This window comes from Rhea americana, unplaced genomic scaffold, assembly GCF_003343005.1.
Source record: "Rhea americana isolate MKP2758 unplaced genomic scaffold, rheAme1 scaffold_100, whole genome shotgun sequence".
In the NCBI taxonomy this organism is placed as follows: domain Eukaryota; kingdom Metazoa; phylum Chordata; class Aves; order Rheiformes; family Rheidae; genus Rhea; species Rhea americana.
The window spans coordinates 1,340,403-1,355,016 of NW_028185040.1; the positions used below are offsets into that span (position 1 = coordinate 1,340,403).

The 14,614-nt window shown below is 38.0% G+C and overlaps 1 protein-coding gene across 1 annotated transcript in view; it reads right to left on the minus strand.

The window, feature by feature from the left end:
- Positions 1–232: 232 nt before the first annotated feature.
- The window catches only part of ITGA9 (integrin subunit alpha 9), a 221,860-nt gene continuing 207,478 nt past the window's right edge, over positions 233–14,614 (minus strand). Inside the window, exon 28 of the mRNA XM_085304035.1 lies at positions 233–2,806. Within this exon, the coding sequence (XP_085160161.1) occupies positions 2,708–2,806 (99 nt within the window). The 3' untranslated portion in view covers positions 233–2,707. The remainder of the gene's footprint in view (positions 2,807–14,614) is intronic.

Sequence of the window (14,614 nt, forward strand, 5' to 3'; positions counted from 1 at the left end):
TTAGGTTCAATCTCAGTTTGTTWTACTTTAATGAAATGACAACAAGCTTTTTTGTCTTGCATCAAACAAAAATATTTGTTCAACTCAGTATGAAAAGCTGAAYGGCTAGTTCAGCTTTTTAAAATCTTTTCTTTACATATTTGTAAGACGGTTTCAAATGAAAAGTTACATTTGTTTTTAAAAAATTGAAATGAAACATTTTTGCCATTCCTGAAACAAAAGTTTTATTTAAAAAAGTGGAAATGAGATATTTTCAAATTTTCAATGGTATTTTCTCCTTTTTTTAATTGAAACTTTCCAAATTCAGTTTGGATTCACAAATAGTTTCATTTGTCCTCAATATTATTTGGGGACACATTTTACTTTTCAACTTTTACTTTTTAAAAGTACTTTTACTTTTTAAACAGCTTTTTRTTCAGTGACTGAAAATCACTGTTTTAAAACAAATAGATTTCTTTCTTTTCACTATATACTTTGGCCAATTTCTTATATTCCATTTATATTTATGATCTAATTTTGTCTCCAGCCTCTATATGCCATTCTTAGGTATTTTTCAACAACAGCAGGAGRTATGTTAGGCCCAAATGCTCCTACCAAAACTAACTGGATTTAGATGAATCATACTAGAAGGAATTCAATACTTTATAATACAGTAGTGCAATAAAAGACCATCAGCCTTGTGTTTTTGCACTCTTTCATGATGAAGCAGCAGCCAACTACGTATGCTTATAGTGGGATTTCTTCTTAGTACATTTTTTCAGATTCTGGCTTAAATGATGACTTGCTATACAAAATCTATCTTATTTWTTCAGTAGTGATTGTTTTAAGAAAGAAAATTGAATAGACTAGAAGATTTTCTTATCAAATGTTGACTCAACACTCTTCATTCACTTAAAAACTGTCTTCTGCCTAATGGGTGCAGACAGATAAGTTAATAAATATTGATCAATACTGTAGTAATAGAGGGCACTTAATGCCAGCAGGGGAGAGGGGGAAAGCAAGCATGAATATGGATGTGGTTAATTTTTTTAAAATGTGAAGCTATAATGAATTTGCAAGGAAGAGCAAGGATACGACCTGTACTTAAGTAGATTTCTTGCATGTCCTTGCATTCAATTTTCAAACCTCCAGCAGTTCTTTTATGTTACCCTTAATGAAAGGGACATCCTACAGCCTTTTATTCCTGTTACTCCATCTCCTATCATTGAGCCTGATCCTTCTTTCCCTCATATGGATTTTATACCAACATGACTATTATTTCGTGTTTATTCTTGTTTACACAAGCTGCAAAGTAAAAGTAGAATCTACACCCAAGTCTTATAGCAGTTACACTATTTCTATTCAGAAACCCAAAAGCTTATTGAAGAAACATGGCTGAATTTAATTATAAGTGAGTTTCTTCCAATTCAGCACACAATTTGCTGAGGCATTACCTCTGAAAGAAGCAGCAATCTGAGATCCAGTAACGTCTGCACCTCAGTTAAACCCCGTTTTTAATACTAGATGAAGACATGATGACATTCAGTACTAGAARCGTCCACATATGGAACCTCAAAATCAAAATACATTTTAACCCTCACATCTATTYGACGTAAACAAACCCACGACTCAGGTATAAAACTCACAGGGCAGGCATAACGGTCACAGCTTGCAGCCATTTGTCACTTGCTTTGACAGCAACAGATCACAACCATTAACAGTAGCTTAAAAACTATCCTTTAAAATATTAATATAGCCTCATCTCTTCTTGTTTTTTTTTTTCTTTTTTCCTTCAAACTCCAAGGAATTCAYCGATGCCGTAGTGGTTGGCCCAATTAGACCCTTTCRGTATCTCACCTGTGCAGTCCTCGACCATTACCGAAGCCCTGGAGACTGCAGGGGAGAGTTTCCCAAAGGCAAGCGGTCTCTGACGCGCTCTTCAGTGCAGACCGCCCTGCGACGGGAAGGCACCCGGCCACGGCGAGCTACGAGCCTCCTACGTGTCACTGAGGAAGCGGACTCGACAGATGCTACAGAGCATCRCATATATGTAACACTTTAGGTTCTTCAGTTTAGAAATCAAACACCAAACTCAATGCCCTCCCCACCCACCCAAAAAAAGGTGAAAAGACTTTGGCTTCTTGCCATTAAATGCTCTATATACAATATTACCAAGCCTTGTGAATTAAGTATATGAGGTTTTCAGCTACTTTTATCTGCAAATCTTTTTCTTTTTTGCATTGAAATTTAGAAGTACAATAGGATTTATATACACATATACGTATTTCCAAGGATTTAGCCAGATATCAGTGCTTGAGTGAACTATATAGCTATTCAATAGAAACTATAAAACATTGATACAAATATAAAGACATAATCAATATAAAAAGCTTATATTTATAAAAAATATTTTTAGGTAACAGTCCTCCCCTGAGGGTATGCCACATAGCTGGATTCATAAATATTGCTCTGCACTGCAGCCTGGTTACCGAAGTTCAAAGTTCAGCTCTTAAATGAAGTGTAAATCGCACCAGTCACCTGACATGGCTGCAGTGGTTGCCTCAGGATACGTTCCCTAGCTTGTTAGAGTGAGAAAGACACAGCATCAATGGGGTCTCCGAAAAATCTGGAGAAGATTCCTTCTTCCACATATGGAAGATACGAGAGCAGGACCTATAGGCGAGCAGGCGYGTGTCACATGACTGGGCTTTCGATTTTTGCTGGCAGTTCACTGATTTTTCTGGACCCAGTCCCAACTATCTTCGTTCTCCTTTCTGTTCTTTTCAGCTTCAATAATTTCTTTGTACCTCCTGCGGAAGAAGCCCATCTGCAAATCAAAAAGAGATTACAGTGATAAATAATAGTGTCATAGTATCATAAAATTAAAACCTACTTTGTCAGAAAATGGTGTCCAAAAAACAGCACAAGTGTTAATATCTACTTATTCCTAGTATCAGCCTTGAAACATAGCTCCTTGTTTACATCAATATAAACGAGAACATTTACAACCAGCTTCCCAAACTCCACGAGTTCTCTGCTTTCCTACAGCTGAGCTATTTGGAGAAGAGAGTCCTCTTATATGAAACATTATTTCAAAAAATTCACATAAAGTATTTTTAATAAATACAGACGAGAAGAGACAAATAGAGGTTTCCTGGTTCCAAACAAACATCAGGACTAACAGAAAACTTGGATCTGAACCTAAATCTAGGCTAGCCCTCAGGTTTAGCATAAATGCTGCCAGAGGTTTATGAACTCTCAATGTCCACAACTTCAAAGAAAAGAGATCAAGAGTATACAATATGGCCATCTCCCAGCATCAAACTCAGCCTTTTTTTGCAAGACTCCTTCTTAAATCCAACTCGGCACAGTTTATCACTGGTGCTCCACAGCACTTCTGAAGAGGTCCACTCTCAGATTGGCTCAGCTGCTTCTAGAAGCACCAGTCCTAATCTGTTCTCTTCRCATCACTAATCACTCTGTAAGCTCAGATCTCAGAATTTTACAGTTAAGCATCATTTATGTTAAGGTGCTTTGGAGAAAACGTATAGATTTAGACTCTTTTTTGCTTAATGGTTTCCTTTGTCCCATTGATACCAGTCATGTAAGCTGCAGCTCACAACGAGAAACACAAGCCTACRCTACCAGATGCAGAGCATCAGCAGTAACTTCTCCAGAAGCTTTCAAGATGTTGMCGGGCTGATTATCATTTCTGCATATCTTCTTGTTTCCTCAACCCTGACACTTGGTTAAAAAAGATGTAAATAGTTTTCATTTCAGTTTGGATAAAAACCTGCCGTATCTCTGGTTTTTAAGACTTTCAAATAAACAAAAATGATTTTAATAATAGTCTTTGGTAAGCATACAAGAATAATTCCTCARACTTACCAGCACACCACTGAGATTGCTGAGTCAATATTTTGTTCATCATAATTAAACATTTATGTAACTCCTACACTCTAAACCTGTTTTCTTACTCCTGCTGGGTAAAACATGATGCTTTAGTCTTTCTCTATTCAAACAGTTATTGCCATCCTTTACTCCCAAATTGGCTATATGTACGAACATTTTTTGCTGTTTTGTCACTACTAAGTTTCTGTTAAGTTCAGCTTTTAAGTTCTTTACCAACTTTAATTTTCTTCAAGTATATTTTAACTCGCAAGAGCCTGGAAGGCAGGTTGTGCTCATCCAGCAGAGCTTCCTAAAGCCCAGGTCCACATGAGCACTCCCTGGTCACATCCTGAACTTGTAGCAAGACGAGACCAGACAAGCACCATCCTCTCACCATCCGGTATCCCCTGCTGTGTTTAGCTGCTATGTAAAGGACCTAGAAGCTGTAGCACGGTCTAACAGGTCCCTTTTTTGACAATCTGCAACATGACYCTGATGCATATGGCAATCGGTCTCAGCACCTAATCTGGACTCAGGTGTATCCTGCTAGRTACATAGCTGTATATCACACAGACAATAAATAGGGAGGCATATACATCAATGTACATAATCCAAGCTTTACAGAGATCAAGAAAGTCACTTGATCTTTCCAAGCTCCCTMCCCTGCTCCATGAATAACTGAAATGAGAGCCCAGAAATGATTTGTTCAGAGTCCTGTGCACAGGCTACTCCTTCCCATCTACTGTAAGCAAAGCATTAGCTGCTGCTCAGTACATACAAAGCWATTGACAATTGTGATTTTATTCTGAAAATATCCTCACAAAAGGAACATTGTTGAATTCTGTAGGACCATGTTTCACTCATCTCCCAGTATCTTTCAGGTCAGTGTATTCAAGAATTAAGAAAAAGAGAATTAGAAATTTTCTGGTTCCCTGTTATTCAAATTTGCTCTAAAAAAGTTGAATCAATTTTTTTCATCGTTGCTAGTAAAATATCATTAACGGTAATAAACATTTCATGCATGTACTTGTGGTTATACTAATGCAAAGCATGTATTTTGAGAAGACACCCTCAAGATAGCGTCATCATCAAATTCCAGTGAAATTTCACCATTGATATCAGTGTACTTTGGATCAGTGGAAATTTGAAGCTGATAGCAAGTCTTCCTAGATTTTCATGGCCTAAAATGGAGGCTCTAGTGAACCATGTTCCTGGTCAGGAATAAAAAAAGAACATACTAGAACTCACTCCTCCAATGTTGTTCTGCACTGGTAGGATTAACTACAAGTACTTATTTTAGTCACAGGAATCTGCAGATACACCTCACATATGCTCAGGGAGCAGATGTGTTGAGTAAGTGGGTGCAATTTTTGTATCATCAGTTTTTAGAACARACCTACATGTTCAGCACATTAGAGAAGAAAATTGCCACAGGACTTAGTTTCCTAAGATTAACAAGAGAAGTTCAATTCACAGCTTTTAAAAACAGCTTTTAGACCCTTAAGGTTTCCATCCTTCATACAACCACATCCTTGGTACAATAAAATGCACACTTTGAGTTATAATCAAAATTATAAAAAAGCTTTTTAATTTCCTCCAGGGCCAAACAAACAAAAGCAAACTCTTTCCCACTGTTATTTTAATAAAAATTGTCTGTTTGTGAACATCTGCTTCAGGAATTATCTTTAAAAGTTGGTTATGATAACTTTAGTATTTTACTATTTTGTTACTGGATATAGAATGCTTTTGTATAGCTTTCCAGTAGGAGAAAAAAAGTGAGCTGGAGACCTTAATAAATATTAACGAAGCTTGAAATCYTGCATCTATGCTGTGTTCTCTGCTGTGAAGCTATATATGTTCACTCATTGTAAGTGATGTGGATAATTCAAAATTAGAAAAGGGAGAGCAATTAATTTCAGTGGAAACATGCAAACATAGTGAGAGAGAAAAGCAAAACTGGACCTTAAGATTTTTGACACTTCTTAAAATAGCGGTCATGAATTATATGTATTTGTCACATGCAAATACATATATGYATTTGTCCCTGCAAAAGGCAAGGAAATGCCTTGTTAATGGGACCCTTTTCCTTAGTGTCAACACAGTGTATTTCCACTGAATGTGATAAAGCCCCCATTATCATCAGGAARGGTTTTTTTGTTTGTTTGTTTGTTTTTGGATTTTTTTGGTTTTTTTGTTTAATGACTGTGAAGGAATTACAACATAGTAAYAACTTCACAAGAGACCACACAATCCACATATCTGTCTCCTTACAATAAACCACTTGGCTTTAAAAGAACAGCAATGTTAACCAAAATTAACAGAACATGTGAGTTCAGAGAGTGAGAAGACACAGGGGGAATAAGGAGAAGGACATATGGACCAAGATGAGAGAACTGCTGCAACACAGGGACCGAGTACCTCCCAGCTGTTTTGTCACTACAGTAGAATTGACATCGGGCAGACCTAGCCTCTGATCTYTTTTCTGTGACTATTGGAAAGTCTCTAAGGGGATTTAGAAAACCCAGTGAGAACAGCACTGCTGGGACTCAGTCCTGGCTTCTAAGCAAGGAAAGGAGGAGAGATTTTCAGATATACCTTGTACATTATTGCCATAATCTCGCTTGTGCAGATACTGTTTCAGATGGGCCAATGGTGCCCAACCCACATCCCATGGACAATGATTCTCCAACACTGTTCAGTGCTCCCAAACTGTGTTCCATATACATACTTTATTTATATGTATGTGTATGCATATACATACATACACACACACATATGCATATAATAAAGTCCAGTTTGACTAAAGAGGCTGCAGAGCCGTGACTCCACCATGTAAGGTGTGAGCGTACAACACCACAGTCAAGGAAAGGACTGATGACTCAATGCTCTGATCAGTAAACCTCTGCACAGGGTAGGCACTCACCAGAGGAGAGCAACTGGGGAACCAGGCCAGGAGAGAGCACTGTGGAAGCTGAAGGGTTGTAAGGGACCCACCATCAAATGCAATGCAGTAAATGAGAAAAGCAAAGAACAGCCAACATTTCAGTCATGTGAAAATGCTTTGGGAAGGCTGAGGAAGCACTCTAATTTKGGGCTCTTTGGGTCAGTGGTCCTGAAAGAAAGATCTCAACAACTCAGGTAGCCCGTTGTTTTGGGGACGAATCTCCAGGGCTAAGGGAAGCTGGACTACCAGGGCAATTCCTAGTTTGTGTGGAGTGAACCTCACTGCTCCCACCTCTYCACCTTGCCTCCATCCTGGAGCTTTTGTATCCCTCACTCACATTACATAAACTCCAACCTCTTCTCATTCTTATCCCAACCCTCCTGTCCCTGGTGCTAATCTTCGTCTCCCTCCTGCAGCATTGCCCCCTGCCACTTTCCTCTTTCAATCGCCTCCTGATGCCTCCTTGCACCATCTCCCCAACCTCTGCTGGTATCTCTTCACTCTGYTATGGCTTCCTTGTTGCTTCCCTCCCTGTCCTTGCTGCCAGCTCCAGGCACGCTGCCTCACAGCCAAGATAATAAGACTGCCCCATCTTGGGACCTGGACACTGCTCAGCATATGCCATCCTTTACTCTTTAATCCTGGTGGACCTCACCAGTGGGGAACTGCTATGTTAAAGGCATCATGTCCCACCTTTTCTTCTATATGCAAGCACAGAGGAACAAGAGGACCATTTAAGACTCTGAGAATACAAGGATATTCCAAAATATTAGGGCTATCAGGATTTACCCGTCACACCAGGAAAAGGAGAACATTCTACAAACTTACAAACTGTTGCRCTTTGTTTGTCATGACAAATTGCAGTGATGTCTGCTTGTTCTTAAACAAATCCARACAAATTCAGGCAGGACCAAACAGAAGGGAAATAAAAAGTTGACTCAGTCCTTACCAGAACAAACAACAACCAGTCCTTTCTAAAGGCACTAAAGGCACTTCAAATAAGCATTAGAGTAGTTTAGACTGAAAATCTGAAACTATCAACAGGTTTTATATGTATGCTCCAATTTACTTATTCCRGTCTGTGCATCTTTTTCTAGCATAACCTTACTGCCATCTACAGTATTGCCAAGCAAAGAGCATCTTTCTGGTAAAACAAAACAATAAAGCAATAAAAAATCTGTGTTACCTGTAGTCTGGAGAATTACACTTGTTATTKTAAGTTATTTCTTGGCACACAACAGTACAGTATTCAATCTTGAGTATTTAAAGTCTCTTTTACTATTATACACAACCCCTTTTTGCTGTCATGTCCGGTTTAAATACCCTAAAAATCACAGATAAGTCATATCTAAMAACATTTGCATAAAGATGCATTCTTTTAGCATCCAAACAAACTGAAAACCTCAGASTGACTTCTATGAGTTAGCATCCCAATAAACCACTCTTCTTTCTGCTATTATTTTCTGTACTCTCATCTGCTACCCCCAAACAAAGGCTCAGCATTGACTTACTGGACTTCTAAGCTCAAAATGTATAAACATTTAACTACATTTACCTACAGTACCATCTTATGGTTTTCTCTCTAGGGTGCCAATGACAAGTATGTTTGAAGACTGAGGATATTACAAAATAAAATTTGATTTGCAGTTGAGAAAAAAAACAAAGCTGGTGAGCAAGTAATACCACTGCCTTTGTATAGATACCGTTAAGTAACTATCTGAAGAATTTTTATCACACCCAGTTAGGCTCATTCTTCAAAACAAATAAAAATAGTTTAAAGTATGTATAACAGATGAATGCTTACATTACATATAAAAAAATTAAAAAGCTTTTTCCCATTAATATCATCTATTAAGAAACAAGAAAAAATACAATATGGCAAGCTGCACACTGCTGTAAAAAAGCATTAAGACTTGAGATAAGAATAGTTTTGTGAACAACAATGTTCAGACAGAACCCAGAACTATAACAGATACTTCTTCTAATAATGTCAGTCAGCAAGCTACAATTCTTTTATTCAGTTTCTATGCTGCATACTGATGTAATGAGCTGTACACAAAAAGTGTTGCTTTACATCAGTCTGGTTCTTCTGGTAAACTTCTTCTAATGGAGGTTACTAACCACAATAAAACTGAACAAGCTAAAAAGAAAAAAAAATGCCAATTAAGTACTGATGTCTACACATAGACTGCAATTATGTACAGATATCTAGGTATAGGTTAAAAAAGAAAAAAAATCACTGAAGAAAACCTCCATTGCACTAGGCTTCACAGCAAGATACTCAGGGTTCAGTGCCTTAATCACCAGCCATCTTTCCTCTATAATACTATTTCTTCACCCACTGCAAGCAGTATCTGATCATACCTGCTGCAGTCTGGATTTACTTCGTACGTATTTTACTGCCATTCATCTTGAATCTAGGAAGAGGTCTCTAATCATTTCCCTCATGCCCCTTCAGAAAGAATTTACTCTTCTACTCATCTTTTTAAGGAGTTTGCCCCACGAACCCTTTTAATAAACAGCACCACAGACAGAGAAAGATCACAGAACAGTTGGGGTTGGAAGGGACCTCTGGAGATGATCTGGTCCAAAACCCTGCTCAAGCAGGGTCATCTACAGTAGGTTGTCCAGGACCATGTCCAGTGTGGTTTTGAGCATCTCCAAGGTTGGAGACTCCACAACCTCTACTCAGCTAATGCAGATCATGAGGAAATTAATGGGAGCCAGGAACCTCAGACTGAGCAAGATACCACCAACTAGCTATCCAGTGGCACTCTGAATCTGCACAAAGCAATGGTGCTACTGAGTTTGGAACCACATATTTTTTCCTTATGCAGAGATCAACCACTAACTACTAAGATCATCTTGTTTTACTGCTGCCAGGAAGGCAGAAAAAAAATGCTTTGCAACTGGGTTTGCATGGCCCTTGATAACTCTGGCAAACCACCAACTCCAAGAGGATGGATCATTTCCTTCCCCACAATCAAAATACTCCTGTCCCAGTACAGAGGGTTTATGTACAGATATTGTGTATCAGCTTTTCCACAGAGGACTGGCAAACTGCCACTGCCTGGGCCCCCCTGTGAGGAAAATGCATATTTGGAAACTGGCCATATGGTTTGGCTGTAGTTAAAGGAGAAACTATTTGAGAGGAAGGATGATACTGTGGTTAAGGTAAGCCTAGTGATCTGGCTTTGATTACCCAGTCTTCCACTGACTTTTGGTGTGGGGAGGGAACCCTTAACTTTTCTGTAACGTAGATCCTCATTTTGCTCAATGAAACGTGCATGAAAGTAAGTACACATGCTTCAGGTAACAATTTTGCAGTTGGGGCACTGAGGCAAAGAGAAATTTTCCCCTATAATCACTTTGTACAACTGCTATGGAAGAATTTGAAACAGTATCTGTATCCACTCCCAACTCATTGCAACAGATAGAAGTTGCTGTGGCAGAAAAGAACTAGCAATGTTCACAAACTTCCACCATACCGCTTAATTTCAACTTAGCCTGGCAAGTTGACTTAAGATATTATTGTTGGTAACTAGGGTGATGAGCTATAATCCTCCATAGACATTAGAAGAATAAAACCTATTCTGTAATACTCTAAGTAAAATAAGCATGGATTTTAAACATAATTTTATTAGGTAGCTACTTTGTAATGTTACTTTGCAATTAATAAATATACTTAAAATGCTCTTATTTTTCCTACAGTCAGTCAATTCATAAACTTAGCTCATATAGCCATTAATAAACTAGTTATTTAACCAAATGCTTTACATCTGCTTGCAGGCTAAATTTTCAGAAACAGTTACAAAGGCTAAGTACTCAAAATAGTCACTCAGATTCCAACTAGCAGCATACATGTGAAAGATATGTTTAGTTGTGCAAAAAAAAATAATAATAATTGCACACAGAGTGTGCAGTACAGTACAGATACCAGTACAGATATCTAATTCAGTATTGTGCCTTTCGAATATAGTGTGCCTTGCTATTTACACTTTTACATAGGAAATGCAATTCACTATGTGAAAAGTCACATGAAGACCTGTACGGCATGTCTATGCCACCAAGCTGACAGCCTGTGGAACTCCAGCCATCAATAATTTGTTCCTGCAACTTTCTCTCACGCAACTTTTCTCCTAGGAGTTGTTCCGCTGGCTTCAGTGGACCTATCTGCTAATGAAGTGAATTAAACTGGTAGTTATGGTCTCCAACTTTGGAATATCTTTACCAGGTAGGATTTGATTTGCCTCAGACAAGAAGGATATTCAACTGACATTTGATTCATTTGTACATGCAAAATATATTTTGTTATGGAAGATCAATGTTTTACAAACAAAGAGAACTCCAATGACTAAATATTTAAAGATCTTGCAGTGCCTAGCGCTGAGTTATTAACTCTTCTGGTGACTTGAGTTTAATGAAAGTATGAACTTCTTGCAGGATGGTAACTGTGTATAGTAACTTGCATAACAGATGTTACCAACATGCTTATAAATGTAACCAGAAAGTGCATTAGCCAACATTAAAACTTGTAAACACTCCCAAATAGTTTGAAGATCTTTTCCTATTGCAAAATTTTACTAAGTAGTTTATTCTTTAAAAAATCTAGATGAGCACAGTTGTCATCCAAAGTTCCTCTCTTGTTATCGGTTTCAAAAATTGGAAAGAACACAATGTCTGCTGCTGATATGTCTGGACAAATTACTATATACTGATTTCTTCAATGTCAGCAGTGGACAGGACAGTCATTAGATATAGCATTTCTGCAAGTGTGATTCATTTAATCCATATCTGCCATTTCCTCTCTATAGAAAAAAAGAAAAACTACTGAAATATTTCTGGCTTTGTTTGAAAACCAGAGACTAAACATTAAAGACCATTCCTGGAATCAATAAAAAAAAGTAATTTCACAATTGTATTTAGATATATTTAACCTGCCAAAAATATCTGAATAGAAGTTGTACTGTGTCCGTAATTATCAGAATAAATTACTTTTAGGGGTTTGGTAAAAGCAGGAGGAAATGGCTGTATAAGTTTTAACACAGCATTTCCCATTGTGACACCAAGCTTGAAGAGAGAATTCAGACTATGCAAGTTACATTTTCTCTTTTCTTGGCATTTGGATCTGAGGGATGCTAATGACTTCCAATCAATACATGTTATATTYCAGTCGTGGGAACCTTGGAAAATTGGGTATTTATTTGCATTTTTTCAGTCTACGCACATATCATTCTTCTGGTTTGGGTTCCTGAAAACGATGGCTATTTTTCTGCTTTTTAAAAAGACTTTCTGAACCACAACAGGACTTTTCTCTTGCCAGTGGATTCAATTTGTTCGTGCAGAGCCAGGATGAAAACTACATAGCTGCAGTGGCTGTGATGTTCTCAAGGCGTCCTGGCATGCACGGCTCTCATTTGGAGGATGCTGAGAGCAGAGAGAACAGAGCCACAATATTATTGCTGTACATTTACATAGCTCATTTTATCCAGAAAGATAACAAAGGCATTTCACAAGTACTGGAGATACACCACCACTGAAACATTGCCAACCTTACTCTTGCGGGTGGTGAACAAATACTATGTGGTAGCCAGCAAACTCACTGGGGAAGGTGGCGTTCTGGCTGCAAGAGCAGCATTAACCATTTACTTGTGTAAGAACAAATGCAGAGACATCCAAAACCAGTCTTTCTGCATCACGTAGACAGAATTCAAAAACACAGCAAATCACTCAAATAATCTACTGTAAAATAAATAAATAAAAATAAAAATCAGAGTCTGTGTTGTTAGAATACAGCCCCTTGGTCTTGGGAGGCCTGAGGTATGAAAACATTTGGTGATGCCCACTTTCACCCAGAAAGGAAACAAAATAAAACACAGTTTTGACTGTGTTTTCATGACAACAGACTTCAAACGATGCACTTAACTCCTGTCTGGTGAGAATGTCACTATTTATATAGATGACCAACCCCTTCCATTGGCCCATTCCTTCAGGTTTCAAAGCTGCTACACATAACGAAAAACCAAACACAGTTGGGGTGGGGGGTGGAGTGTAACATGGCTTTGCTTTTGACTCACAAAAGTTAATTATCACATGACTACATTATTTATAGCATGGTAACAATGAGAAAGCCCAATTTTAGGTCTACTGAGTTACCACTGGTATAAAAATGTCAGGCAGTAACTCTGAAAAGCCTGCATTTCACATGGCAAGGAACAACTTACAGCAAGGAACTAGATAAATGGGTAATTTGTGAAGCACAGCTGCAAAATTAGAAGAGTTTATCAGACAAACTTCACCTAATGCAGTAATTTTGCAAAGTACAGAAAGAGAAATTCCATAGATCATGACTGAAGTCACAGTTTTTGCAATTCTGATAGAGAGATGGGGACGTGTACATGTTACATTGGTCCCTGCATGTATGTGTTACGTAGGTCCCTACAAGTAGGGATCATACTTCCATAAGTGACATAATCTGAAAAATGAGAGAGCACCAAGTGGCACAGGAACTTGGAATAAAGCGCAAGGAATCTGCGTTGATGTGGTTTAGAACTGAGAACAGAGGCTGGAGAAGCAAAAAAAGAAATATATACATTTCCCTTCATGAGATTTGAGACAGTCAGTGACGTCATCTACATCTCCATAGTAAAGAGCYTTCTGTGCTTTAATAATTGCCTTTCCAGACAGTAGACCCTAATAAGAACCATCACAGCAAGTTGAACCTTGTTTATCTAAACATCATGAAAATTCTTCTAAAATTTTTAATGAATCTTGATTTTATAGCATCACCACAGAAAATACCGGTTTGCTCTTGGAATTACATGTACAGAATGGGAGCAGAATGAGAGTTATGAATAGGCATATTCATCAGAAATATGAAATATCACAGGTTTCTCTACCCCAGCTCCAAAATATTTATTAGGAACTACACAGCTGTGACAATGGGTGGATGACACCTAGCTGGGAGACTTTTTCCATTGAAAAATGTTCTTGCTTGAAAGATTATGTGGGAGGGCATATCTTCTGGTACAGGAAAGCCAGGCTTCTCCGCTACACTGAAACCCAAACAGGTTTTGTGCTATAACTGTATGTGCCTATGCTCCTCTGGAATTAAAAAAAAAAATGCAATTTTATTCTTTTGCAGAAACACTGTTCTAAAACCTGGCCACCAGGAAAGGATGTTAGTACATGGTCTGGCCAGGAAACGGCAATTAGCCTCTGCCACCTGAGCTGTAGATAAAACACAGAGAAAATGTTTTTGGACTTGTAACACAGGATAGAGAGCAACCACTGGCAAAGAATAATTGCAGAGTTTTTTTCCTCTCYTGGAAAATGGTGAGTTGTATGTTTTGGCCCATTGTATAAAGACTTAATGTTTGAGGCCCTAAGTAGGGAGGTAAGAAAAAGTGTCTCCTTTCAATAGAGGAAAAACAGTGGTTTCTACTACATAGGTGAATTTCAAGTTGGCTTTAGCCTTAGCTAGCTTCAGACCTTTTTTGAATTCTCAAACAATAGGTAAGGCAATGAGAAATACAGCACATAGGCAAAAGCAAGTGTTCTTCTTTTAAAGACATTTGTGTAAWCACAGAAAAAAGTCATAGGACTTTTCCAAGCAGTATATCTGAACACATCTTTAAAAACTCTGTTTGAGTTTGTCTGGCTTTTTTAAAGAGCTCTGTATTTATAAAAAGCTTTCATATTTCAAAAATTTTCCTTTAAAGCGGCACTAGCAAACAACTGTATCCATGTATACAGTTGCTACTTAAGTGAGGATTTCATGAACTCAGCATTTACAAGGAT